This window comes from Ochotona curzoniae, unplaced genomic scaffold (assembly GCF_017591425.1).
Source record: "Ochotona curzoniae isolate NIBS_2020 unplaced genomic scaffold, NIBS_Ocur_1.0 scaffold_461, whole genome shotgun sequence".
In the NCBI taxonomy this organism is placed as follows: Eukaryota; Metazoa; Chordata; class Mammalia; order Lagomorpha; family Ochotonidae; genus Ochotona; species Ochotona curzoniae.
In genome coordinates, this window is record NW_024467120.1 from 10,767,814 (window position 1) to 10,794,579 (window position 26,766).

At 45.4% G+C, this 26,766-nt stretch overlaps 1 protein-coding gene across 1 annotated transcript in view; it reads right to left on the reverse strand.

The window, feature by feature from the left end:
* The window catches only part of RIPOR2 (RHO family interacting cell polarization regulator 2), a 110,252-nt gene extending 83,798 nt beyond the window's left edge, over positions 1–26,454 (reverse strand). The window contains exon 1 of the mRNA XM_040967730.1: positions 25,963–26,454. Coding sequence (XP_040823664.1) covers positions 25,963–26,023 — 61 coding nt within the window. The 5' untranslated portion in view covers positions 26,024–26,454. The remainder of the gene's footprint in view (positions 1–25,962) is intronic.
* Positions 26,455–26,766: the final 312 nt, after the last annotated feature.

The window sequence follows — 26,766 nt, forward strand, 5'->3', positions numbered from 1 at the left end:
GACATAAACATCTTCTCCCAAGCCTGTATGACTTTTTGAGGTCATTCTCAAAATGGGGTGGGTCCCATCTATGCTGGGAAGAACTTTACCTTGCAGTTAACAAAAGGAAGAAAAACCATTTCTGGAATCTGTTTGGGTAATCCTAAATTTACACAATCTCTTGTGCATGTTTTTGATTCTCTCTTTAGCCTGGTGTGTGTGTGTGTGTGTGTGTGTGTGTGTGTGTGTGTGTGTAAAATATATATGCATATATATTTTACAGAGGAAAAAATATTCACAGTAAAATCCCACATCCAGGTGGGGATTGCTTCTTCCATGCAGTGCGTCTTTCCCAGATATATTCCCCAGTGTTGCAGTATTCACATGAAGCACACTTGGGGACAGGGAAAGCCTGGATTGGGCAGGTTCTTAACAAAGGGGCAGCTGAACGCAGGGAGGAGGGTGATCTTGGGGGCTGGTCCGCAGAGGCTTTTCCTCAAGGAGACACACCCCTGCGATTTGTTCCTACAAAAGGCGCCACAAGCGCTGGCTGCTGCCCAATGAGCTGCTGGGGAACAGCCTTGAGGACGACTGGTTTGTGGAGCCTTTGGAGCCAGCACCCTGCTCCTGACAGCAGCACTCACAGAATGATAGCAGGAGACCGTGAGTGGGCACATCGAAAGGCTGGCAGAGCAGCAGGCAGATGGGAAGGCAACAAGCAGGAACACTGGGCTGCCAGTGCAGAGAGAACACGCTGCGTTAGACAAATCTGACAGAAAGCCGAAAGGAAGGCATGACTGTGTCTGGGAACACTGGGGCAGGTGCTCCCACCACAACCCAGGCTGGCGGAGAAAGGGCCAAGAACAAAATTTCATTGGGAATGCGAGGAGGGAACAATGGTTGTCACAAGCCTAGATCTTGTACTAAGTGCACAGACAGCGGGGCAAGGAGGGGGGGAGGGGCACAGAGGAAAGACAGCCACGACGTGTTTCCTGAGACCATCACAACAGTTCCCCCAGTTCTTCCTGATATGGAGCCCGAACATTGTTCCCTGTCTTTCCAGAGCATAGCGGCTCGTCCAAGACGGAAACCAAGCAGCCTATGAGCTCCCACTTGCTCTCTGCTCCTTCACTTCACACACCTGGCTGGCCGCTCTTTTCTAATTGCATACATCATGCACTCCATAGGAAAGCAGGGGTCACTATAGGACGTGCACTATCCTTCGGGTAAGCCTGGGGGTCTCCCGCCTTTCCAGCCTCCTCCCCCGCCACAGACACCTGCCAGAGCGCTCGCGTGTTCAGGTACACTCCACAACTCATCTTTCCAGGCCGAGGTCGGTATCCAGCAATGAGCTGCAATCCTCTTCCTTCCCTCCTCTCGTGCCGCCCCCAAGCACCAGGCCAATCTGGGAATCACACAGTTGAGCAACGGGCTGGTTCACCGCTAAGCATAATTAGGCAGCTTGGGAGGGTAGGTGAAGACCCTGGAGATCGTGACCCCTGCCTCCAGACAAATTCTCTGCAGGCCCTTCGTGTTCGGCAGTGGGGGCCACCGCGATCCCTGTCCAGGTGCTCCGGCACAACCCTGACCCTCTCCGGGTGCCTCTCGGCCCTCAGAAACGCCCGGGTCCGGTCCGGCCACTGCCACGAACAACTCTGACCTCTGTGAGACCCCGCACTCGCCAAGAGCATCTTTCAGTTCCGCTTGTGCGAAGTGTGCACGTCCCTTGCTTCTAGGGGCTCAGGATCTCTGCCTGGTGGGCTCAAACGTTTGATCCCGCCCGGACGCCTGGTCCTCCGGGGGTCCTTGACAGGCACCGCTCCCCCACCCCCACAGGTGGCGAACGCTGACCTCGCCGGCGCATAGTAAGCAAAAGCAAAAAATCCTGCCAAAAGCTTCACCTACCTAAATACGAGGGCTCCGTGTCATGACAGGGGCCACGCAGGCTCCAGCGAGTAGAAGCCTCGGTGCCACGCGACGCCGGACTGCGCACACCTCCTCTTTCGCGGGCAACCTCAGCTCACCCGCACCGTGACCAGGGCCGCGGGAGACGTCGAGTCTCGCGGGACTGTCCCCGCGCGGCTGTCCTCCCGCGTCCTGCTCGCAGCTGGCGGCGAGGGCGCGGGACTGGAGCGCGCGGCGCGCACGGCGCAGGGCTGGAGCCGGGAGTGGGGAGGCGGGCGCGCGGCGTCGGCGTGCGGGCTGGGGGTTGGGGAGAGGCGGCCGAGACAGCTGCTTGACAGCCGCTCCGGCCTGACTCCGCAAGCCGCGCCGGGGCGCCGCCTCCAGCCGGTCGCGCGCACGCGGGCTCCCCTCGCGCCCGCCGGGGCCGCAGCTTCCGAGCTGTCCGTGGCCTCTGAGCTGTCGCCGAGCGCGGGGAACAGAACGCACCGAAGGGAGGGCCGAGGAGCAGATCTGGCTGAGGCCCGCCCAGTTGGCCAGCTTTTGGGAAGGGCTCCCGAGAGGCCGTGCGTGGGGAACAATGCGGTGGTGAGGCGGGCGGAGGCGAGGGCGCGGGCGAGTTAGAATGCTCCTGGCAAGAGTTGGTGCAGCGAGGGAAGCCCCGCTGGGAGCGCAGCGGCGTGCGGCACTGCACTGGGGCTTGAAGGCACAGGTACAAGAATGGACAGAAGCATAGTGGTTTTTGTTTTGTTTTGCTGGGATTTACCAGCCAGGCAAACATTCTCTAAAACGACCTTTGCAGTGGGCACTATGGGACCGGGAGTCTTATGGGGACCTCAGGACAGGTCCAGACCTTGCCTGCCATCCTTGGATAGGCAATCCTGGCCATGCCTCCTTCTTTATGGGTAAAGCCACCAAACGGAATACACTGTGATTTTAGACTATGTTAACTAGAAGGCATTGGGGGTGCAACTGGGGTATTCAATCACTTAGTTGGGGGAATTAGTAAGAGTCAAGCTTTGGTACCCACCAAAAGGACAGTCCAGGAGGCAAACATCTCCATCCCACTGTGGGAGAGCCTATGTCCTCAGGCTTGCACATAGGCAGCTAAACCTCAGCTTCATCTCTACCTCGTAGAGGTAGCGGTGTAACAGCAGGGACAGGGTGTGCTTGGTGCCCATGAAGAAAGCGTAGGTGCCCGTGCTGGTTGGTCATTGTGTCCCTGCCTGAGACCGTGTAACCTGCCTGGACAGTACCTGACAGGCTGCACTTGTCCCTTAGTGGGATTTTCCAGATATCAGCTGCTCTGTCTTTTTCCAGCTTACAAAATCATCGATTGGGACAGTCAGAAAAACAGGCTTCCCACAGACAACCTGTGGACCACATGATATGAATTGGTCAGCTTGGACAGCATTCTTCTCATCTGGGTTTTCCATCCTGGTTTTCTGGTCAGTTCCTGAGACTGTTGAGTCAGTCTGATTCTGCACTGTCCCAGCTTCTTATCCGTGGCCCCAGAGCAGACACTCCGCAAGCCCTGTGTCATCTGTTCATTGCTACAGACCTGCAGTGGGCATTACTGTTCTCATTTTCTAGATGCAGAAACCAAGGTTCAAAATGTCTAATATGGCTGGTCCAAGATGACACAGGTTCATCCACTTTACGGACCTGAAAGGAGAAGGTACTCTGTGCACCTGCAGAGCATGGACTATGGCGTTCCTGTTCTGAGGATGCAGCTAAGCCCTATTCCTGTCCTCCTGACCTGGAAGAGCCCTGAGCTTAAAAAAAAATGTGTGTTGTCTTAAGTGGCTACATTTGTGACCATTAGTTATGTAGCAATGGGGAATTAGTGCATCTACACTATACAATGACTAAAGCCTTAGAAAACATAAACTATATTGTGACCATCCTCCTGCTGAGAACTAACTCTGCCTTGGCTTCGCATTTGGAGCATTAGAAAAGATTCCAGACTCCACACAACTGCTTCCAAGACCCAGGCATCCCTTCTGCTTCACCCACACCTCTTTTCTCCTTGTCACCAACTCAGGCCACCAGCGTCTCCTTTCAGCTCTGAATATGTCAGGGCACGTCTCAGAGAGGTCTCCCCTGGCCACCCTCATCCATAGGTAATCTGTACCTCCAAATACTTGTTTTCCTGGTCCCTGGAATCTTTTCTAGTGGCAATTGTAAATGGTCAGACTTTTGTTTGCCTCTTGTTTTGTATCTCTTTCACTGAGCTGTAAGTTAGAAGGGCAGGGGGAGCATTTCTGTATGGTACACTGCAGCCCGGCCTACAGTGGGAGCTTTTGACTGTGTGCTGAATGAAGGGTGGCAAACCCTGTTCTTTGGAAGCACCCTTTAGTCTGCCATTGCTCCTCTGACTTTCCTTACCAACATGGTTTATCAAGAGATTCCACAGCCTCTGCCCATTTCCAAACAGCCAGAATCCAGTTTAAACCCTCCACTGTACTTTGGCTTTCCCAGAGCCCTTGGCCTGCTCTTCAGAACTTTAATAACACCTTCGCTCACCTGCAGAGTACCTAGCACCTTCTACCTTCTATTATGGCCAGCTCTATAGAATCTCATGGCTCCAGAAGTCTCTCCCTGGGAAAGGGGCACCAGCATGCCTGCGGGTGATTTGGCGAGAAATGGGTAGAGAGCAGATTTGCAGTGAAAGCACCTGCTTACAGATATGCAGCAGTGGGCACAGCTGCAGGGATACATCTGGAGGGAATAGCTAGCTTGGCACCCACCCTGGAGAGGGGCTGACTCCCCACTGCCGCCTTCTGGTCTCCACTGCCTTCTTCACTAGGGACTGGGATTGTGTGTAAGTTTTACAGGGATGAGGGAAAGAAGATGAAGAGGCAGAAGACAGAGGTGCTAGATGTTTTGCTGACAATCTCATTTATGCCTATGGTAATCCTCTCCCCTTTTGGTACTAATTTGAAAGATAAGTATGTGGGTGCTCTGAGTTGAGTTAACAACCATCCTTCTAAATTAACTATGATTCCAAATTGGATGCCTTTTTAGCACAGTGTATTCCCCTCCCCCACCAACTGGAATTTTCTTGCTGCAGGAGAGTATGAATAAAACTCCAGATTCCATACCACTGATCCAAGGCCATGATGTTTTTCCAACTCCACTCACCTCTTACCTGGAGTGTGCACCCAGAACTGCAGCAGGCAGGAAGAGAAGCAGGGAGTGACTCCCAGGCTGTTGCCTTTAGATTTTCCTGGGGTCGTACCAGGTGGTATCCTGGCCTCAGAAGTGCTGCTCTGAACAAGCGTGAACTGTGAGCTACCCTGGTTGTGTCCTGTGGAGGCTGGGAGGCGAAGGACCAATACCAGATCCATCTCCTGGAAGCTCCAGAGATGGAACTTGGGGCCATCCTGGGTGACTTTGTAGCTTCATAGTCCTAGCACAGTCTTCCTAAAGAGCAGGTGCATGCGTATGTGAGGGACCAGGTAGCACAGGTATGAAAAATCAGAATATCATCCTTTCTGGGCTGTCCAGTCAAAATCACAGAGAAGTCAGGTGATTTGTCCAAACTGTGTGGGCCTAAGGGCTTCAAATGCCTCTCAAATTACTGCTTCAGTGTGGTCACCTGTCTTGTGCTCCTTGGGCTTAATGTCTCAATGTCCCTGCTCTCTTAGAATGTCATTCACTTCCTTCTAGATTCTTCCCAAACAAAAGTCTGACTGCCTAAAATTTCCCTGAGCAGAACATTCAGTTACCTTGCCTATGTCCTCTAGCCTCTTCCAGAAAAACAGTGTGGTTTAGACCTTCTCCTGCTCCAAGAAGTTGGAATATTGGAGGACAGTCTGGCATGACACACCTGCATGGCTTTTACACCATTGCAAAGGAATAAATCCCTCCAAAGAAGAAATAGTCTAACACAAATTGGGTCCCCCCGTAATAATCCGAATTGAAAACACCCTCTGTACAAAGGACAGATATTATTTCAATAAATGATGGAGTGAGTACCATTCAGGTGCCAGGCATTCTGCTGTGAGCAGGGGATGCAGAAGTGAGTCTGGTGGTTGGGTAGCCACCCATGGCCACTTGTGAAATCTTTCAGCGAGCAAAGATTTAAATAAGTGAAGTGTGTGTTATGAAAGAGGAAGTATATGGGTGCTATGGGAACAGGAATTATTTTTAGTACCAAAAAGCAAGGTATTTGAACTTTAGCAGCTCTGAAAATGGTCTTTCAAGAACTGATCCATATCCTGTTCTCCTCTAGTGTTTGGTTGGGAAACAGAATTGGCCACATCCACCTGATTGTTCCAGTGAATGCTCAATTCATCAGAAGTAAGTAGGAGAGCAGATAGATGAAATTCATTTAATTGCCTAATTTAGAGCTTCAGGGGTTCCATACAGAATTCAGAACATAACTGAAGAACAACAGCCGCTCGAAGGGGATTTGACAATTAGGTCTCTGGAGATTTGCTTGCAGTTTACTCTTATTTATTTGTATTTCTGTTTATGCTTTGTGCCTTTGACACTGAGAAATTCTGACTTCCTGAGAGAGGCAATAATACACATCTGAGGTCAAGTTGCTGTTCATGCCTATATGGTGCTCAATATGCATATGGACAGTAGACCTCACACTCTCATTCACAATTCCTTCTTATGCTAACAGCTTTTTCTATGGGCACATGGCCACTCAAATGTATGACCGAACAATATCTAGGAGTGCTGCTGGCGGTCCTGGATTCTGAACTTCTTTCTTTGCTATTCTCTTGACTTCTTCATTTGTCACTCAGATATTTCTCCTTCTATTTTAGTTTATTAACATGTGAAATGTACAAGAACCACTCTGGGAGGAATTTTAATGTATGCATTGAACTTAGCAGTTAAGACACCTGCATCCTCTGTTGGATTACCTGGGTTTGATCCCTGGAGGCAGCTCCTGACTCCAGTCTCCTGCTAATGCATGGGGAAATAGCACTGATGGCTAAAGTAACTGAGTTCTTGCCACCCAGTTGGGAAACCTCGACCAAGTCCCTGGCCCCTGCCTAGCCCCAGTCATTGTATGCCTCGGAGGGAGTGAACTAGTAGACAGGTGATCTGTTTATCTTGTCTCTCCACCTCTCAAAATATTAAAAACAAAAATAAGCATATTGGAGGATTTCAGGTAATCAAGCATTCACCATCCCTATATTCTTTTGAGAAGCACATGGATGGCTGTGATTAAGTTGTTTTGGCATGCACTTCCAGGAATGCTGGTCTGAATAAAGACCCCTGCACTGCAGTGTGGTTTAGAAGTTTGTCTGGCTGCATCCTCTCTCTCCTGCATGTGCTCGTGTGTGCTCGTCTTGCCACACAGCCAGGGAACAGGCCTGGAGAGAGTCCTGGGCTCGGAGTTCAAATACTTGATTCTCTCTCAGTGTTGCCATAGAGAACTCAGGGCAAACTTCCACCTTTGTCAGCCTCAGCATTCTCATCTGCCCATGCAGGGTGCAGACAACCTGCCTGACACACTTCCTTTGGCCTTTGGGCTGTGATGTGTGGCACTTCCTGCCCTCACCTTTCTTTTCCTTCTTTTAAAGAGATTTATCTATTTATATAACCATTGATCTATTTGTGTGAAAGAAAGAGCAACAGAGAAGACAGGGAAATCTTTCGACTGTTGGTTTACTCTTCATGTGGCCATAACAGCCAGAGCTGGACCAGGCTGACACCAGGAGCCAAGAACTCCTGCTCCTATCTTTCTCTCAGCTCTGGAAATTCTCTGCTGAGCCCTCACCCAGGTCTTTTCCCTTCTTCATCTGGCAATTGTCCCTCCAGATCCTGTGTGGGGCATGTAAAACTCTGCTCAGACACTGTCTTTTTCATACTATCTGGAAGTCACATGAATATAGCCCCAATCACCCACCTTCCTTCTGTTGCAAAAACTTAATACATTTCTGCTGTTAAGTTCATAAACTCCTCAAAGTCAAGATCCAGACTTTGTGCCATTAATGGTAGACTTACTGCTATGTCAGTGAATGTCAAGAAGAGTCAATGAATACTGACTAATGAGGGTGAGAACATTGCTGCTCCTGCTGGCTTCTGCCACCGTTTCCTTTGAAGGGCGTACACGAGGCTGCATTTATTGGCATCTGTGCTGCACCTACAGAGCGTGTTTCAACGTGACAAAAGATAGCTGGGGCTTGCTTACCGCTTTTTGAACTGTTGATGCAAGACTCTGTTGCCTTTGTCTGTGTCTGGTGCCTATGATAAGGCCCTCTAGGGAACAGAGGTTTTTGAGCTGTTTCCTTACCAATGTCACACATATCTGCTTGCGTAATGGGAAGCTTGCTTTGCTAACATCTAAGCATTTTGTTAGGCCTAGCAATGAATGAACCTAGCTTTGTCCTAAGGAAGGCTCCCCTGCATCCATACTTCTCACTTTTGCACCATGTGGCCTGGAGGGCTGCGTAGGTGGAAGATGAACAGTTGCCAGGAAGTAAAATGCTCTCCACATACAGCACACTCTTCTCTCTAGGAACTCAAAGACTGGATTTGCAAGGCTGTTAATGTGATGTAGTGGGTGAAGTTGATGCTTATAATGCTGGCATCCCCCATAGGCACCAGTTTGAATTCCAGCTGTTCTACTTTTGATCCAGCTGCCTGCTAAAGCTTCTGAGAAGGCAGCATAGATGACCTAACTATTTGGTCCTCTGCCATCCACGTGGGATTCTCAGATGAAATTCTAGGCTTCTGACTTCAGCCTGGCCTAGCTCCAGCTGTTGTGGCCATTTGAGGACTCTCTCTCCCTCCTCTCTCTCTTTCTCTGTAACTCTTCCTTTCAAATAAAAACATCCATTTTTTAAACATCCATTAAAAAAACTGTATTTTTCAGTCATTATTATTGCATTACATTATATGGATACTTTCTGTTCCAACGATCTAAACCAGTAGCTCTTAATTTTTATCTTTTTTAAATCTTAAGAACAATTTATACTAAAATATATATATATCTATATATCTATGTGTGTGTGTGTGTTACTACTAATATATAGATAATGTGACATGTGTCACATGTCATAGCCAAATATTTTATATATATATATAATATATATATATATATAAAACCTAGATCAACCATTTTGAAGTTTGATGATCTCAGCAACATTTTATACTCTTGAAAAAATACTGAGGGCTTTGAGGACCCTTATAAACAGTCTTGAAAACCTAGAGGTGCACAGATCACATGGGAAGAACCAGTAACCTAGACTGACAGAAAGTGTTGCAAAATATGAACTTAGAACATTTTTAGAATTCTGAACCTCACAGGCAGAAACAGCATACATTCAACCAAAAAGGATTGTTGTGCAAAGATATTAAAGTAAGTATAAAATAACTCGTGGTAAAGTAGAAGCTGTTGGACACTATTATTATCCTTGTGTGAGCTTGACAATGTGGGATTTTTTTAAAGGTTCTAAATGAACCACCACTTCACAATCAAGTCCTTCTTTTTCTTCTTTATTTATTATTATTATTTTTAAAGATGTGTCTATTTCTTTATCTGAAGAAGAGAAGGAGAGACAGAGATCTTACATATTCTGTGCTTTGCTCTCCAAATTCCCACAACAGCTAGGGCAAGACTGGGCTGAAGCCAGCAGCCTAGAATGCCATCCAGGTCTCTCACGTGGGTGGCAGAGAATCAAAGGCCCATTGGTAGGAAGTTGAACTGGAAGCACAACAGCTGAGATGCGAACTGGCACTTGGATGTGGGCGTCCCAAGTGACAGCCCAATCTTCCACACCACAATATCTCTTCTCCTGTCTTTCTCTTGCCTTTAGGGAAAACATAAATACACAAACCTGTCAGACTCTTCAGCATGACTCACTTATTTGATGGTTCTGAGCCCACTGCCCTCTTTTACTTACAGGCATCCCTTCTTACCTCTTCCCCTCCACTTTTCTCCACAATTCTCTGTCATTCCTGCTGTCTGCTCTGGGGATTCACCTGTTGGGACCACATCTACAGCTTCCCTGCCCTGTGATATCTGGCATAATGAGGAATCCCAACAAGAGCTGGGTGTGAAGTTGGGACCTGAATTCCCTGACTCTACCTCGTGTGAGATCACTTTGGGCTGGCTGTGTTCCTCTGATGCAGGTAGGGAGGTGGCTGAATTCACCAGCTGCTTCCTTGATGCTGTGTTTGCATAAGAGCTCCCATACACTACCCCAATGTGCCCACTTCCATCCCTTAGCTATAGCAGAAAACGAAACCCCTGCTGGGCCAAATGTAACTGTCAGTTGTGTCTCCATGATGACTTTTAGCTAATTATAAGGTCATGGTAATAACATCACCATGACTGACATTCTCACTCTTATTATGGACCTAATGCTATGATACTAAGATTTCGAAAAAAATGACAAGGAAATGGCAGTATTCAAGGCCTATTCCAGACCCCATCCCTTATGAATATTTATTAACTCCTACCCCAGGAACCCCACTTGTGCCTTCAGATCACCTAAAGGGATGGACCCAACTTTGTGGAGTGCAGTCATCTCTGGGACATGCCTGCATTCCATTTTGAGTGTGTACTTTAGCTTTGCTTGTAAATAAATTTTGCTTCTCTACTGATCTTCACCTGTATGTTGTCCCCAAATCCTGTCTTGAATCAGAGGCAAGAATCTGGACCCCAGTCATCCAGCACCTCTAGAAATGGAAGCCCTTCTGTCAGACTTTTCTCCATGATATTTCTTGCTGCAGGTTCTGGAAAACTTCTTTTTTTTTTTTCACGTGAGCGATGTTCCTGTGATATCCCCACATCTTTGAAATATCATCTCTTTGTAAATAAACCTTCCTCAGGGCTGGTTTTGTGATGTAGCGTGTTAGGCCATGACCTGTGACAATGACAATGCAGGCATCCTACACTGGAGTGCTGGCCCCAGTCCTGGTTGCTCTGCTTTCAATCCAGTACCTTACTAATGTGCTTGGGAAGACAGAAGAGTACAGTCTAAGTTCTTGGGACCCTGCCACTCATGCATGCACCCAGATGGAGTCCAAGCTCCTGGCTGCTTTAGCCCAGGCCTGGCAGTTACAGGCATTTGAGGGATAAACCAGCCAATGAAAAAAAGTATCTCTCTCTATAATTACCTTTCAAATAAAACAAATTAATTTTTAAAGAAACCTTCCTCAAATTATTCTTCTTGGAGCATTGTAATAAATTAACTAAATTGGAGAGACAGTGAGTTTCTGCTTACTGGTTTACTTCCCAGTACCAATACAGCTGGGACTAGGTCATGCTAAAGCTGGGAACTGGAAATTCAATCTGAGTCTCCACCTGGGTGCCAGGGACCCAATTACCATCACTCTAGATCTTCATTAACTGGCATGCAGCTGGGACTTGAAGCCAGGGATTCCTAAGTGGGATGTGGGTGGCATCCCAAGCGATGTTTCAACGAGTAGGCCAAATGCTCACTCCATTGCTTCCTTTTCCCTCCCTGTTTAATTCCTTCCTTCTCCCTGTCCAATTCCTTCCTTCTTCCTGTTCCTCATTTGCAAAGGTCTTTCTAAAAGTCAGTTCCTCCCTATTTCTAAGAGCTGAGATCCCATAATTTCTAGAGGTGATTTTAGGTAGATTTAAGGACTTAAACCTCGATCACTTAAAATTTTGGTGCTGGCTGCTAATCCTCCTAGTTTCCATGGATATTATTTTGAAGCTTTATAACATCAGGAACTGGGGTCTCAGCAGGATCAGGCTAAGCTAGGGAGAACAGCGAGCTTGAAACAGGGGGACAACCAAAGCCACGGATGAAGCTCCCTGGGCTTTGTACACACATCCTCTCTCAGCACCTCCCATACTCCTGCTCCTGGACTCAATTTAGTTGCCCTTTAAGGTCAGGGCTGCCTGCGCAGGTCTGGAAATTATTAGAAAGCCAATCTCTGCAGAACATCTGATGCTTCCCCCTCACCCGTCCCCTGCCGGATCCCTCTGAGTCTTCCCCTCCCCTGCAAACATACATTTTCATGCACAGTCCAGATCCTGGACACAAGATCCATCCCGAGGGCTGCCCAGTTTCACTTTGCAAAGGTGAAAGTGGAAACCTAACTCTCCCAGCACAGCTTGCTCAACCCACAAAGCCTTCTTTGGTAGTGGTAGGGAGCTGGGCCCTGGCCCTGTTTCCCCTCTGTCCTGGGCGGGCACAAATAATCCCTGCTGCTGGCAGCTTCAGTAGGAGCTGTGACAACAGGACACAGCGCTGTCACCCTCCATAATTAGCCAGGCAAGCCAGGCTGCCGAAATATCAGCACACTGACAGCCTTCTTGCACCTAGTAAATTATTCACGCACCAAAGTGTAATCGGCTGTCACATTCAAAATAGGTCATGCGCATGCAAAGACTGCTGGAGGTGAAAACTTTGCCGCAACAGTAAAACAGCCAAGTGCTCTGGTTTAAGCAATCTCCAAAGACAGTGGCTTCCTAAGCAGTCCTGCGTCCTTTCATTGTATCCAGGCTGCATTTTTAGAGTGGCTGCGGGAGAGGTAGAAAACAGCTGTCTGTTGGCAAGTGTGAGGATGAGGGGGTGTGAGGCTCAACTTCAGCCTTTCCCCGCCCTTCCCCACAGTGCCTCAAGGGGCTCCTTGAAGGGAAAATGAACGCTGATGCCTGCTCTCTTTGGTTCTCTGCACACACAAAATGTGGTCACAACGACGACGATCCTGGATGCTGGATCTGCGATGGCGCACAGGCCCTTCTGAGAAGTACCGCTCAACCCTGGGAGCCACACTCACAGCTGAGTACAAGTCCAGCAGCCATAGGCCTTGTGTCCCTGTGTTCATTTCCGAATCCCAGACACTGGAGCTTCTTCATTGCTCAGAACACACTTGCCCTCTTGTCGGCAGTGGATACATGATTTACTCAGCTCCAGTGCCTGGGGAAATACCAATGCTGGCTGGGCTATTTCAAGGAGAGTTGTTGGTGTGTTCCTATGTTCTTTTCATGGTTTCTAAGAATACAAAGAACGTTCTTCCAGAAGGAAGAACATTTTTTTTTCCTTAGGATTAGAATAAAGGAAGTAATTGAAGACATAGCTTGTGGGATTTGAGTTAAAATAAAAGCAAATGTGCTGCCTGCTGGCTATTGACTGTTAAGTGGATGTGTAATAGAGAGGCTGACAAAACTCCTGGGGAAGGCAAAAAGGGAGAGGTTTAGTGATGGGATGGATCCTTCACCAGCCTTCTGTGAGAGTATCTACAATACATCAGGTTTCTTCCAGCTTAGAGTCTAAGCATATGTGAGGAGAGCCAAGACTTTCATAGAAAATGGAATTAAAAGATATGCTGACTTGGGAGTGAAACGTTTTTGAAATCCATGCATAGCTTTTTGACAGTGGGCATTTCTTATAAGCTTTTGGACAGCCTCTTGTACAGCTGTGGAGCAGCTAAACACTAGAGTGTGGTGTGTATAGCATCAACTGCAGGGACAGCATGGCAGGATGAGCGATCAGCTTTTGTGTTTGTGGTAAGCTTATTTCCAAGGCACACAAACCCTCATCTTCAAAAATCCACCTGCAAGGAACCTACCCATGAGGATTTTTCCTTTAGTCTCTATCAGGGTCAAACATTTTGTATCACGTGAATCCTGGTCTTACGGAACAGCCCATAGAGGTGCTACACTTCATTGCCCAGAAGCTATGATATATCTATGAGTAATTTTCACTTATGTAAGTGCTGTTTTACAGTCAACATTTCAACAGATGTTTCCCAAGTGCCCATGACTCTAGCCACTTGGAATGGGACTTTGTGAACTTACCTGCTCTTTATTTGGGTGGTATAAACTTAACTGACCAAGACTGGGCCTGTGATTCCCCTTGGCAGCAGCTCCCTGCTCAGCCATGCCAGCTCCTGCAGCAGCTTCCCTGAGTCAGGAACAGCAGCATTGCCCTACCAGACACTCAGGTTCAATGTGCAGAGACATCAGTGGTCTCTGCCCCTCCTGCCCAACCATGCCCCTATCCTGAGGCTTAGTTAGGACCAAGCTGGCAGGATTTGGTTAGCTCTCTGTTGGATTACCCAAAGTCTCCTACAAACCTCCCTGCTTTTGTGCCTTACACTCCATCCTTGTTTTCAAGACAATGATTGGATCAATTCTTTGTAGACAAACCAGATGATGTCAGTTGGTCATCACAGGTCAAGGTCTCCCCATTTCCCACTGAGTTAAGACTCAGGTCCTTTAGTGCTCTTAGACCCACATTCCCACATTCTGCCCCGTCCACCCTGCACCCAGCTATGCCCTCAGTGCTGTTCCCACACATCCAGGCACTCAGACCTTGACTTCCTTCATGCCTCTGGGAATCTGTCAGCAAAGCTCTCCTGGCCCACTCTTCCCGGTCCCCTTGCCCTGCTCCTGATTTGCCCACACAACATGTAGTATTTTCTACCTTTGTCTCTTGTCTGCTGCTGTTCCCCACCACAATTCTCAGTCCAAAAGGCCTGAAATTTTTATCCTATTTACTACCGAGTTCCAAAAGCCAGTAAAGACTGGCTCTCAGCCCATGGAAGACTTCCAACAGATGTTCCTCAAATGGGTAAATGAAAAAAAATGGATGTGCCTAAACAGTTGTGGAGTTTCTGCTGGGGCCACATCTTCTATTTCACCTCTTCTTCAGACAGCTATAGTGAGTGCCAGTCTCAGAGTATTTACTCAGAGATCCCTAGCCAATTCCCAACCAGGAAAGAGTTAGCAGAATGAATCCAATTCTGAATACTCACACATGCAGTTACAAAGAAAACAGCTTTCCTAAGAGAATGCAGACACACCCGGCTTCAGTCAGAGGCAGCTCCCACAAGCTACTGCTAGCTTTGTGAAAATCCAGCTCCCTCCTGGTAGACTTACACTGCTCAAAGGAAGAAACGGGCTCTGCAACCGGCAATTAATCTCCGTAACTTTTTAATTTTGCAAAATTGAAATTTTAGGTTCATAAACAACTCCCCATCCATTGCTTCCTTTAGCCCTTGGCAACCAACCATTTACTTACTGTTTTTAAGAATTTGGCTGCTTTAAGTATGTTTCAATAGGCAGAATAATAGACTGTATCTTTTTTAATGATTGGTTTAACATTTTGTCCTTATTATTTTAAGATTTGCTTATTCACTTGAAAGTCTGATTTACACAGAGATGGAGAGACAGATGGCTGCTGCGGGTAGGGCAGCTCAAGGTCAAAGCCAGGAGCTAAGAGCTTCTTTCAGGTCTCCCATATGACTAGTAGAGCCCCCAAGCACTTGGGCCATCTTAGGCTGCTTTTTTTCCAAGCCAATAGCAAGGCACTGGATGGGACGTGAACAGCTGGGACATGAACCAGCACCTATATTGGCTGCTGGCACCATAGACACTGGCTTTGCTTACTATGGCACAACACTAGCCCTTTGTCCTTAAGTTTTATCCATGTTGTTGTATGTCTTTAAATTTCATTCCTTTTCAAGACTGACTAATATTCCATCATGTGTATATACATTACTTTGAATATATGTTCCTCCATCAATGGAAGCCTGATTTTCTTTCGCCTTGCGGCTAATTTTCACTAACATGAATCCAGGTTTCATCTACTTTTTCAAAACTCCTTCTTTTAGATTGGTATTCAGAATAACCAGATCATATTGCCCTTCGAGTTTTCCTTCAGGAATGCCATATTATTTTCCATAGCAGCTGTAGCAGTTCACATTCCCGTCCAACAGTGCACACGAGTAGCAGGATCCCTACTTGCTGCCGCTGCCCTTCTGCCCCTCCAACCAACCCTTCCTGCTTTCCCCCCTCTCCTCTCCATCCGCCCAGCAAGTCAGAATTTCTCAGAGACAACTGACAGAGCTAAACGTTCCTGCTTCTTCTGATGCTTAGCAACCAGAAGCGAGTACCCCGACTCCCCCTCCAATCTGCTAAATGTGCATGGGGGTGTGGCAGCACTTATAGCGCTCTCCTGTTGTGTTGGATTTGAAAAAGCTTCCTTGTTCTTGAATTAATATTCAGGCTGAGCAGACACACGCTGCTCTGCCTTACAGACGCAGGGAAGTGCGCAAGAGCCAGTGTGGTTAAGGGATGATCAAAGCTCTGGTAATCCCATGTAATCTTCAAACATAAAGGTAATGTATTGTCCAATTGTGGTTTCTCTGGGAGGCGTTCCCTCAGGCCTGCACCACCATTCCCAAGCGAATGGGGGGACTTGTCCATGTGTCAGGAAAAGCCAGGACAACAGCCCCGAGTCACGCTTACATATTAGTCATTCCTCACGAGGAGGTCCAAGGATTTCAAATAGATTTCAGACACAAGTGTATCTGCAGAGTCAGATGGGAAGTGGAGTCCCTCTTCCTTGAAATGATGCAGAGGAAAAACTGGGAGGGGTTGCTGCCTGTGTGCTAACCTCTTTCCACTAATCCAGCCATGAGTTAGGAGAATGGGTTCTTGGCCCTACTGTGATTCTCCCCCTGAGTGAGGTTTCTTTCTCTCTCTTCCCCACTCAGGGCTTTCTCTTTCAGCCCACTATGTTTATCCTTTTAACCGCACTGCAATGCCATGTAAAGTAGCATATGTCTTCCTTAAGAGATGATTAAAATAGTCATAGGAGGGGATGCATTCCCTGGTAGTTGAGGATTTAATAATAAGACCATCCTTTTCCTGAAAAGAGGAACTAGAGGAAGAGAGTTAAGAAACACTTAGTGATCAGAGGAAATCATTTTGACTTGGAAGTTGATGACTTAGACTGATGGCCAGCAAAGTTTTCCTCTATGGAATCAGGGAGTACATGAACATCTTAGGCAGTAAGAAAATTCCACAAATTATTTTATTGACAAAGTTTGACTTACCATGATAATTGAGTACTGCATTTTTTGGTAACAATGGTGTATTAAGGACAAAATTTAAATCCCTTTTTCTTCGTGACAGAATTTTGTTTAATTAGGGTTCAAAGCTAGTGATCCGATCACCCAATCAGTTGTAAATGTCTGCTCATAAAAACTGGTCTTAACTTGCTGGCTAGACTGAGAGAAGAGTGGAGAGCTACTGACTTTCTGGATTCAGGCCCCAGCATCACCCAGTAAACCCCTGGTTTGGGGGGGTGTGGCATCAAGGTTGGGAAAACCCAGAGGCTTCCCACCCCCACCCCCTATCTTCTGCATCACAGCGCATGCTGTACATGACAACATGTCTTATCACAGATAGAAGAGGAAGCTTCTCACCTTTCACCAATTTCCTTCTAGGATTGGGCAGGATTTGGGTTGGCCCCTTCCTGGCACATCCCACCATGGCTGATCCTGTTTGCTCTGGTTATAACGTTTATGAACAGTGCTCAATAAATACTTGTTGATTAATTCACAGGGCTTGATTCTATTCATTTGTTCTCTGTTCTGTGTAATGTTATCATTAAGCAGATGAGCTAATGCTTGTCTTCCTGTACATCTGTGTGCAATTAATATATTTATACAAAATATACATAAATGAGTTATCGTGATTTCCTCTAGGAGGTTTAACCACTGAAAATATTTAGAAAGCAAAGGAAGCAAAAGCAAAACCAAAATGCCACAGAAAGGGGCTGTTGTAGAGGCCACATTCAAAATCTTAATTACTGTCCTAAAATGCTATAACTTATATTTAAAGTTTTCCGTGGGTGCTGTCTATAGATTAGAAATATTTTAACATTGTGAAAGGTTAGCCTTTCTCAGAAATTACTTTTGAAGGAATTTTGTGAAGTGGTGGAAGGGGAAGGCAGTAACTGGGATGTATTTACTGTAAGTAAATATTTATTCAGGAAATAGGTCCTGTACATGGCCAAAGATGCGGTTCACTGACAACATTCCTGGACAAAGCAGGCGGCCCCACTCTACAAGAAAACCACCATAGCATGGATGGCTCTTTAATATCCAAGAAAGTTCCTGAGGGGGGCTGGATTGATCCACATGTGTAAGAAATCAGGCCCCTGTTCTGTACCAAGCAGTGGGGTCATTTAGAGCCTTGCCTGGGTCACATGGCAGCCAGGCTTGCTAATTCATGAGCCAGAAGTAAGTTAGTGTTCCTAGGAAAACAGCCCTGCTCTAATCAGCTTGCTTCTTTGATCAAGCCAGCTCTTTCTGGGTTTGACAAAGACTAGGAGAAAAAGGGAGACAGCTGAGAAATATCACAGTTGGATAATGAGTGGCACTTATGTATTGAACCCTCAATGATTTTCAGTGAATTTAAACATGATCTCCATTAAACCTCAGCAAATTTTGAGTGGGCAAGCATCAGTATCATCTTTATCAGAAATATTACATGTCATCTTGTCACCATGATCTTCATCACCAATACTGACATCACCACTGTCACCTCCACTACTGCAATCACCATCACCACCACTGCCACCATCATCATCCCTGTCATGAACCAACCCCCATCATCTTCACCGTGATTACTGCCACTACAAGGCACCACAATCATCAGTACCATCACCATCATGATCACCAACATCCTCATATCAATATCATCATCATCATCACCATCACTGTAATCGTCATTGCCATATGGAAAAAGCTTCAGAGGGGTTAGGCAATTTGCGTGAAGTCAAACAACCAATCCATGGACCCAGGTCTTGTGAGGTGAAACAATTTGCTCAGTGTACTTCTAATGTTCATCGGTCTAGAAAACTGATCAGTAAGAGTCAAAGATTAAAAACAGCAGTTGCTCAAAATTTCTGTATCCAAATACTCAGGAGAACAACCTAGTCAGGAGGTCTGGCCCCGCTCTGGAAGAACAAGAACGTGATTTTTTTGATTCATAGTGTAAACCTCAGACTACTCAACATCAAAATTTAAGATCCCTTTAAATTTTTTTTTTTTTGGTTAAGATTTGAACTTTCAAATTATTTTTCAGCTGTTAGAGATGTTAATGGAAATGAACTGGGGACTGCAGCACATGTCGCCCCACGCGTATTCTTACACACCTCCGTGGATAAATCAGTGGGTAGAGGAGAGTTTTTTACCCCTGTAACATTTTTAGACATGTAATTTATCTGAAGACAGCTGTCTTACAAGGGTACTTTCAAAATGTTGTAGGGACTGGGATGGTGGCTTAGTATGCTAATCCTATACCTGCAGGGCCAGCATCCTATATGGGTGACAGTTCATGTCCTGACTGCTCCACTTTCAGTGGAGCTCTCTGCTAACGGTCTGGGAGAGCAGCAGAGGATGGCCCAAGTCCTTGGGAACCTGCACCCACATGGGACTGCCAGAGGAAGCTACTGGCTTCAGACAGGCTCAGCTCTGCCAGCTTCAACCATTTGATGAGTGAACCAGTGGATGGAAGATCTCTTTTTCTCTCTCTGTAAATCTGCCTCTCAGATACAAATAAATAGATCTTCCCCCCCCCAAAAAAAACCTAGAAAAATGGAATTAAAAGATAATTTTATTCTTGTGCAGAAAGTACTGAAATCCCTGTAAATATATACTTTCGTGATATGCATTACCAGGAACTTTTGGAAGACTCCTCATATCTGTAATATTTGAATCTTTGACACATTTTCTTTAAATACCACTCTATCCATGCATTGTGCTGATTGTTAATAGAAAAATCCCATGATGGAAAGTGTTTGCTTGTTTCATTTCCTCTCAGGGCCTTTGAAGTCTGCATTATATGAACTGAAAACACATCCAATGGCTCAGCTAGCTGCTCAATGTGTGATCTGGAAGAGGGGTTCTCTTCTTGTTTTTCAGCTCCTTTCTTCTTCCACTGAAAGAATGACTTAGAATATTTTTTCAGGAAAAAGGGTCTCCCCCTGCAGTTTGAGTTGCAGTGTATAAGTTTTTAGTGAAACTTTTAACTCCTAATAATCCAAAGACACAGAAGGAAAAATACATAGTGAGAAGGGATCACTGAAACTACGTAACTTTGAGGAATTTAGGCGCTTATTTTTTAACATTTAAAATGATTCTTTTTTAGGGCGAACCTGTAATTCAGAAGAGATGTACTGCCTTCAGGATTTCCTCTGAATCCACCAGGTTAAGGTTAGTGAACATCCTTGCACACTGGACACAAGTGTTTCCTCAAAAGTTCCCAGCTTCCTCAAGTTCCCATTTTAAGTTCCAAAGTTTTTTATACTGTATCCACCTCCATAAGTATCTTCTGCTTTAAGCTTTTGGGACACAAAGTTGAGGCATGGAAAATTTTGGGGTAAAAAAAAGCATACATGAAAGAAGGATGGTAATACAAATAAATAATTATTCATTTACTTTCTGGAGTAGAATCAGCCATTCTATCTGCCTGTCGATTCTAACACTGGGTTAAAACCTATCCCTTAAAAATATATAAGGTTATTTATATCAAGTAGTTCTTTTCTCCTTCAAATGGGTATGCAATATGACGAATGGGACATCTTCTGTGTACACAGCATAGAGGGCTTTTTCAACTTGTAAGACTTAAGGGCATATCCATAGATATGGAGCTGTTCAGGTTCCCGGTGTACCACCTTTCACTTTGGGTGCGCAGAGGCTATGGAACCAGGACCATGATATTCAGGAGAACACATCCATGCTCAGCCTCCTCGCAGACGAGCCTAGCTTAGAGCCTGGAATACACTCCAGGGCGAGGAACTACAAAAATGTGTAGCATTCTTTAGCACTTGCATTTTTACTTTCACTTTCCTCTATTTTGCCAGGCCAGGGTGATTCACTAACTTTTTTTCCTACTTCTTTTCCAACTTTTCTGTATCCCTCTTCTGGTACTCGAAACAGTCATTTCAATTTGGCCCAGTTAATATCTTTTCCATCCTTAAAAAAAACTCTCCTGAAGTCAGCATAATTTTAAGTATTTTAAATGTTACAGCTTTTGGCAAACAATCCCAGGTAGGAGTTTGCCAACCAAAAATGAATGAGAAGTTGAGCAAGCTGACACATGCTAAACACAGTAAAACACACTCAGTACAATTAACTGGATAAGTCACGAATCCTTCATCAGCAAGCAGGTTGGCTCCAGCAAACGAAGAGGCAGACAGAGGGCAAGCCTCACCACTGACTGCAATGTTTTAGCCACAACAACCACAGGCTTATCCCTTTTTTCTTTTAAAATTGTGACAAATACGATTGATATTCACATTCTTTCACTTTGTAGCTTAAAAAGACACATTTTAGTATATTTCTGAAAGATGAAGACTTAGCTGGCTGCTCATAGACATAGCCAAATAAACACTTGAAATGCTTTCCTTGTACTATTGGATCCCTTTTGGCATCAGTCTAATATACATAAGTCACAGTGAGGTCTCCGGAGGTCGTAAATCAGAGGGGTGGACTGGCAGACTGGTGGCCGACAGGCTGCATAGCTTTAGTGCACTGTGCTATTTTAGTCTGTGCCCCTCACATGACACCACCTCTTTGGCACCAGCCAAAGAAAGCTTCCTAGACATCTATGGGAAGAGAATGCTTTTGGTAATCCCAGACAGAGCTCACTCGGGCATGAATTACTATGGAAGGCCTGTATCTGCTCCAGAACTCAGGATGAAGAAAGCAGGGAAATGACTCCCAAGCAAAGCCCTGCTCCAAGAACCCAGAGGTGGAAATTAAACAAACCCAGCAGATTGTGAAAACAGCCAGCAGTCAGGTCTTTCCAGCCCAGGAAATGAGGGCTGCTGCTCCCTGACTTGCGGCCAGGGGAGTACCCCAGGTGATTTTTGAGAACTACTTAACAAAGTCAAGCAGCAAGTCTGCATTTATCTGTGATGTGGCATAATGAAACAGAAAACACCTTCCTCTGGCCACGGTGCGTCTGTTTTTACACCCGTTTCACTGTTTCTATGGAGAGTCTTGCTAAACCAATCTGGCCTTCCAGAATATGTTGGTTTTGTTCAGAATCTTAGTCAAATCCCTTTTCGTTCCTTTCTATTTCCTTCTAATTTCGGAAGAGGCACATATAATTTAGTTTACAACATCGTCACCCCAGGTTATGACACGGGGCTCTTTAAATTTAGCTCTTTGAAAAAAAAAGCACTCATTTGGTATTTGTAGGCTGACTACAAGGAAGGACAAAAAGTAGGCGACTATCTTAATGACACTTCCAGTTCTGATTCGTGTTCTTCAGTTCTTGTTCTCTCTGTGAGCTGAGAAGAGTGTTAACCCTGCAGCTTGGGGAAAGGAGAGGTTTGGTTAAAAAGGAGTGACATTTTTGTCCACCCATCTGTTTATTCTTAAGGAGTAACAGGCAGCTGGTTGTCAAGCAGACTTTTACTTGCCAGGCCATCTCCATCCAAAAGGGTTTCCTTCTCAGGGAGGTGAAACCATGTTCCCAGGCAGCTTTTTGGAGTAGAAGTATTCTCTCTCAGGTCTGGGGGGCATTCCAAAATCTGGTAAAAGCTTGGAATTTCCTTTTTTTTCCCCCTTCCTTTTAGCAACATCTTAAAAGATAGGTAAATGTGCCAAGAATATAAAGGCCTGAGAAGTACTTTGCACACACATTTTGAACTTGTGTGTTTTTTTTTTTTTTTAATTATTTTAATCATTGCATTTGGTAACAGGTTACCAAGCAGGGCTAAAATGCAGGTAATGAGGAAAGACTCTGGTGCCTTGGGAAAGATGCAATAACAGCTTGACCTGCTGCCAGGGAGATCTTCTGGCTGCTACAATACTGACCACCACCTGGCCAACTGTTTCTGTCCACCCAGGAATTCTGTTGTTCTATTTTTCAAAGCTGGCTGAGGCCTCCACTCTGCAAGGCCCTTTTTAATTTTTTTTTTTTGCCAATCATCCCCATCATCATCACTGTTGCAATTCTTATTCCCATCAGCACCCATCCAGCTGTTTCCACCAATAAGCGTCAGATTGGCTGTGAAGACTACATGGGACAAAACAAATGAAAGCCTTTTAATTTGCTAGGCTTGAAATAGCAGTAGGAAAAGAGCTTGTGATTCTATTTGTTGTTGTTTTTTAAGCAAATATAATCAAATCAATCATTTTTCCCAGAAAGAGTAAATCTCCCCGCTAGTAATCATTTTCTAAATAACATGATGTTGGTAGTAGGGTTTGGAACAACAAGCTTAAGGGTGTGTGTGTGTAGAAAAGAGAGCGAGAGAATGAATATTGAGATCTGTGGTTGCCTTCTCCAATCACATGTCAGCCTGTTGACAGAACCAAGGTTACACACACGCACCGTTTGGTTTTGTGCATTTCGACATTGTCTTGAACCTCAGAGGACACTAGCTCCAGTGGGAAGCAGCTCAGACAGGCCATCCCAAAGCACATAGTGAGCACAGCTTTTTTTTTTTTCATTCCAGATCTTTATGTGGTCCATGGTGTATGTAAAATAATATATATCAAAATAATTCACATTTGTATGATTTAACCAAAATAATCTGGTTCCTAAACTTATGTTCTTACTAGAAGAAAAGGAGTCTATAAAAATGTGTTGACAACAAGCAAATATAGTATCCTACTAGGCAGGCCCTGGGTCTTGGGTTAGGGTTATGATGAGGGACATTCATTAAACCAGCAGCTTCCTCCTGCTTTCTTGGGGACTAAGTGAGTGGAAGCACAGATGGAGCAGAGAACAAGCATGAGTTCTTCCAGGAACTCAGCCAGGAGCTCCAGCAAAAGTTCATGGAAAAACAAAAATAATAGTATGAGCTTATTTTGGTAGACTTTTTTTTCATAAAATATAAAAAGCACATATCATGAGAAAAACTATGCGTGGATTTAGAAAGTTAGACGGACGTAGACTCACACTTCTAATTCCATTTTCCACTAACTTTTGAAAGCATTCTCTACAGAGATGAAGTAGGATGTTGGAACTTTACAAAACGTGATCTCAGAGTGTGTATAATTAACACTTCCAATTTTGATGAAAAATGAAGCTCAAAGAGGCTGTATACCAGGCAAGGGCAAGGTTACGATCTTGGCTTTTAATTTGTCCAGTGCTGTTTCTACCATGTTAAACCTCTTAGAAGTTTCTTATAATTCTACTTTGAATCTACCAAGCATGTGAATAAATCGCTGCATTCCTCTAATCATAACAATTTTATAAACTCATATTTATACATATAGCAGAAATTCATATCTCCTGAGTCTTTGCCATGTTTTAAAGATTATTTTAAGGACTTCGTGTCTAGCAATATTTAATCAGCACTCTGCCCTGTGAAATTTGTTCTTTCCTTTAGGGTAAGTGGAAGAACAGGGAGTTGAAATAGCCTTGTAAGGTTACAGAGTGAATGGCTGGGCAGAGTTCTAGCAGGGCACCTCCAGAGCCCAAGTTCCTGATGGTGACTTTGCACAGCACCCACAGAAGAGCAGGTACCAACTGGGTAAGCTTGTCTCTCAATTAGCAAACACGAGCCAAGCATGACTGAAAGCTGAGTGAAGACACACTGAATATATTGGCCTTGGAAGAAGTCTCCCTATAATCTCCAGGATCCAGTAAAGTGGCCCATTTGGAAAGGGCAGTGACCATCACACTGGAGCTTGATACAAACAATATTGCTGACCCAATACACCACTGAGGAAATGTTGCTACTGCAAGGCAGCACCAGAATTCGTCTGTCTTCCAGCTTGACTTGCCACCATGGCTGTTCAGGTTAAAATAATCACCGCATAATTCTGGGTGCTCAGGAGAGTCATCCTTAAGGTTGACCAAGCCTGCTTTGTGAGCCTATGGCTTCCCTTCAGGGTGGTGCCACTCATGATGCAGGGTGCTACCTCAGTCTGTAGGTGGCACTGTTTCAGCACCCCAGCCAGGTGCAAAAGAGCATAATTTGTATACAAGAAATGTGGGCCGGGAGACCTGGAACCCCATGCCTTGAGGGAGGGTCAGACGAATAATTACTAAATTGTCTGGTGCAGGCTTATTTTCCTAGGGGGGATATTTTGTAAACTCTACAGGGAGCTAGTATCTAGGAGGGTAAAACTAGAGAAAACATCTTCAAGTAGAAGTGAGAGCTGAAGATCTCAGCCTAAGATTGAATTTCAAAGTCCTGATAGTTGTACGTGCCTGCCATCAAAATAAAGCAACAGACTGAGAAACCTCCTTAAGTAGACATGCTCCAAGCAACTTCAATTGTGATAAAAACCAAAATTATGACTTTCAATATGTGTATGTCTAGAATAAAATAGTGGATAGACATGAAATATTGACAGTGATTGTATTGTCTAGATAACTAGCTTCCAAGGGATTCTTACTATATAAGATGTTTAAATCTTTCTGTAATGATCTTATATGACTGAGTTATTCACACACATATATACACTTACTACTGCCCCTTTGAAGTTACTTGATAGAATTTTTTTCCAACTGCTCATTGGATGCCTATGCAAATTAGCCAAATCATGGAGACCCATAGTCCAGATTGCCAATTATTTCTTCAGTTCCAAATATGAGAAAAGATCTTGCGAGGAGCCCAGTCTCATGGACAGCACTGAAAGAACATATTCCTAGCTTACTAATCATTCAAAATCGCAGCCCTTTCAATCCAGCCCCACTGCAGTGGCAACCGACAGGAGAGTGAAGTGCAAATGGAAGATGAGGTGGTATTAGTCGACTTCCTGGAAACTCCCAGGGCTCCAGCACCTCTGCCTGGGAGAACAAGGACAGGGAGGGGAACTCCAGAGAGTTGACTGCCAATAAATGTGAGGAAGAGCAAAAGAGGGAAAGATTTGGATTCAGATAGGGAGAGAGCCAGAGCCTGAGAGAGGTGTCTAATCCCACAGACAAGACAGCACAGGAGAGAAACTGCAGAAAGATTTAGGACTGTTTTTCTACCTTGAGTAAATATTTTTTATATATAAATTTTATGGTACAGAGGGTCTGGGATTTCCCCCCACCCCCACACAAGTTCCCACCCCCCTCTCCGACTGATTTTCCCCATATTATCACAATAGTTTAGTCCTTCATAAGGAATCACAATTTCATCAGTCTGCCTTGAGTAAATCTTTACCAAGGCATGACTTTAAGTATTGGAGAATCCACTCCACTCCCTAATCTTACCCTTTGCCTTGTAATCCTTGGGAGCCCAGTCTGATACCCTCATTGCCCACCTCACTGAGTGCTGTTTCTGCTCATTTCAGAACACTCAACTCCTTGCCTAAACTTCCCACAGCGGCCAAACAAAGCTAAGCAGAGATGAATGGCCCCTGCCAGAAAGACGCATTTACCTTCACCGAAAATATCATCCTCTTCATCCACCATGAGTTCATCGGCATCCAGAGACTGCATCTTGGGCAGGACAGCGAGTGCCGGAGCACCTGCAGCTCCAGCCAAGGGCAGCCTCCACCGGCAGCCGGCCGTGGCGCTCCCTCCCCGGTGACTTCCTTTGCCTGCTTTGCCCAAGCCCTCGGGGAGGGCAGCTTCCGCATGAGCCCCAGGAAAGCAGTTTCATTCATAGGAACAGGCTTCTTTTAGAAGAGCGAGTGCCAGGTGGGTTAATTCGCACCGCTGAGAAGAAAGAACTTTTTGGAAAGCAACTGCAGATCCGGTTGGATGTGAATGCAGTTATCACTCAAAGTTTTGAGTGCAGTGTAATTCTGTTTCAAAGCACCAACTTTCATATTTTCTTAAAGAGAATGGGCGGGACGGGGGACGGCTCTTAGCTTTCTTGCTTATGAATTTGAACACAATGGGTAGCGTTGAAAGAGAGGAGGTTCACATTTCTCCTATCTGGGTTTTGCTTCAATGACAATTTATCTGAAAGTAAAGCAAGCCACTCACTGCTCAGGCTCGGCAGGCACTGGCAGGACCGGGCTTTTATTTCACTCAGTAAGTGTTGTTTTTCTTTCCTTTTTGAACCTCTTGCATTTGAGTAGCGGAAACTTCACAGCATTGAAACCAAATCGAACACATCCATGTAGGCACTCCTGAGCTTGATTAAATCAATGCATGGCTAGCTTCCATTTCAGAATACTAAGTCTGATACATTAGAATTTGTTGCAAAAGGAGAAAGAGGATGGTGTGACTCGAAA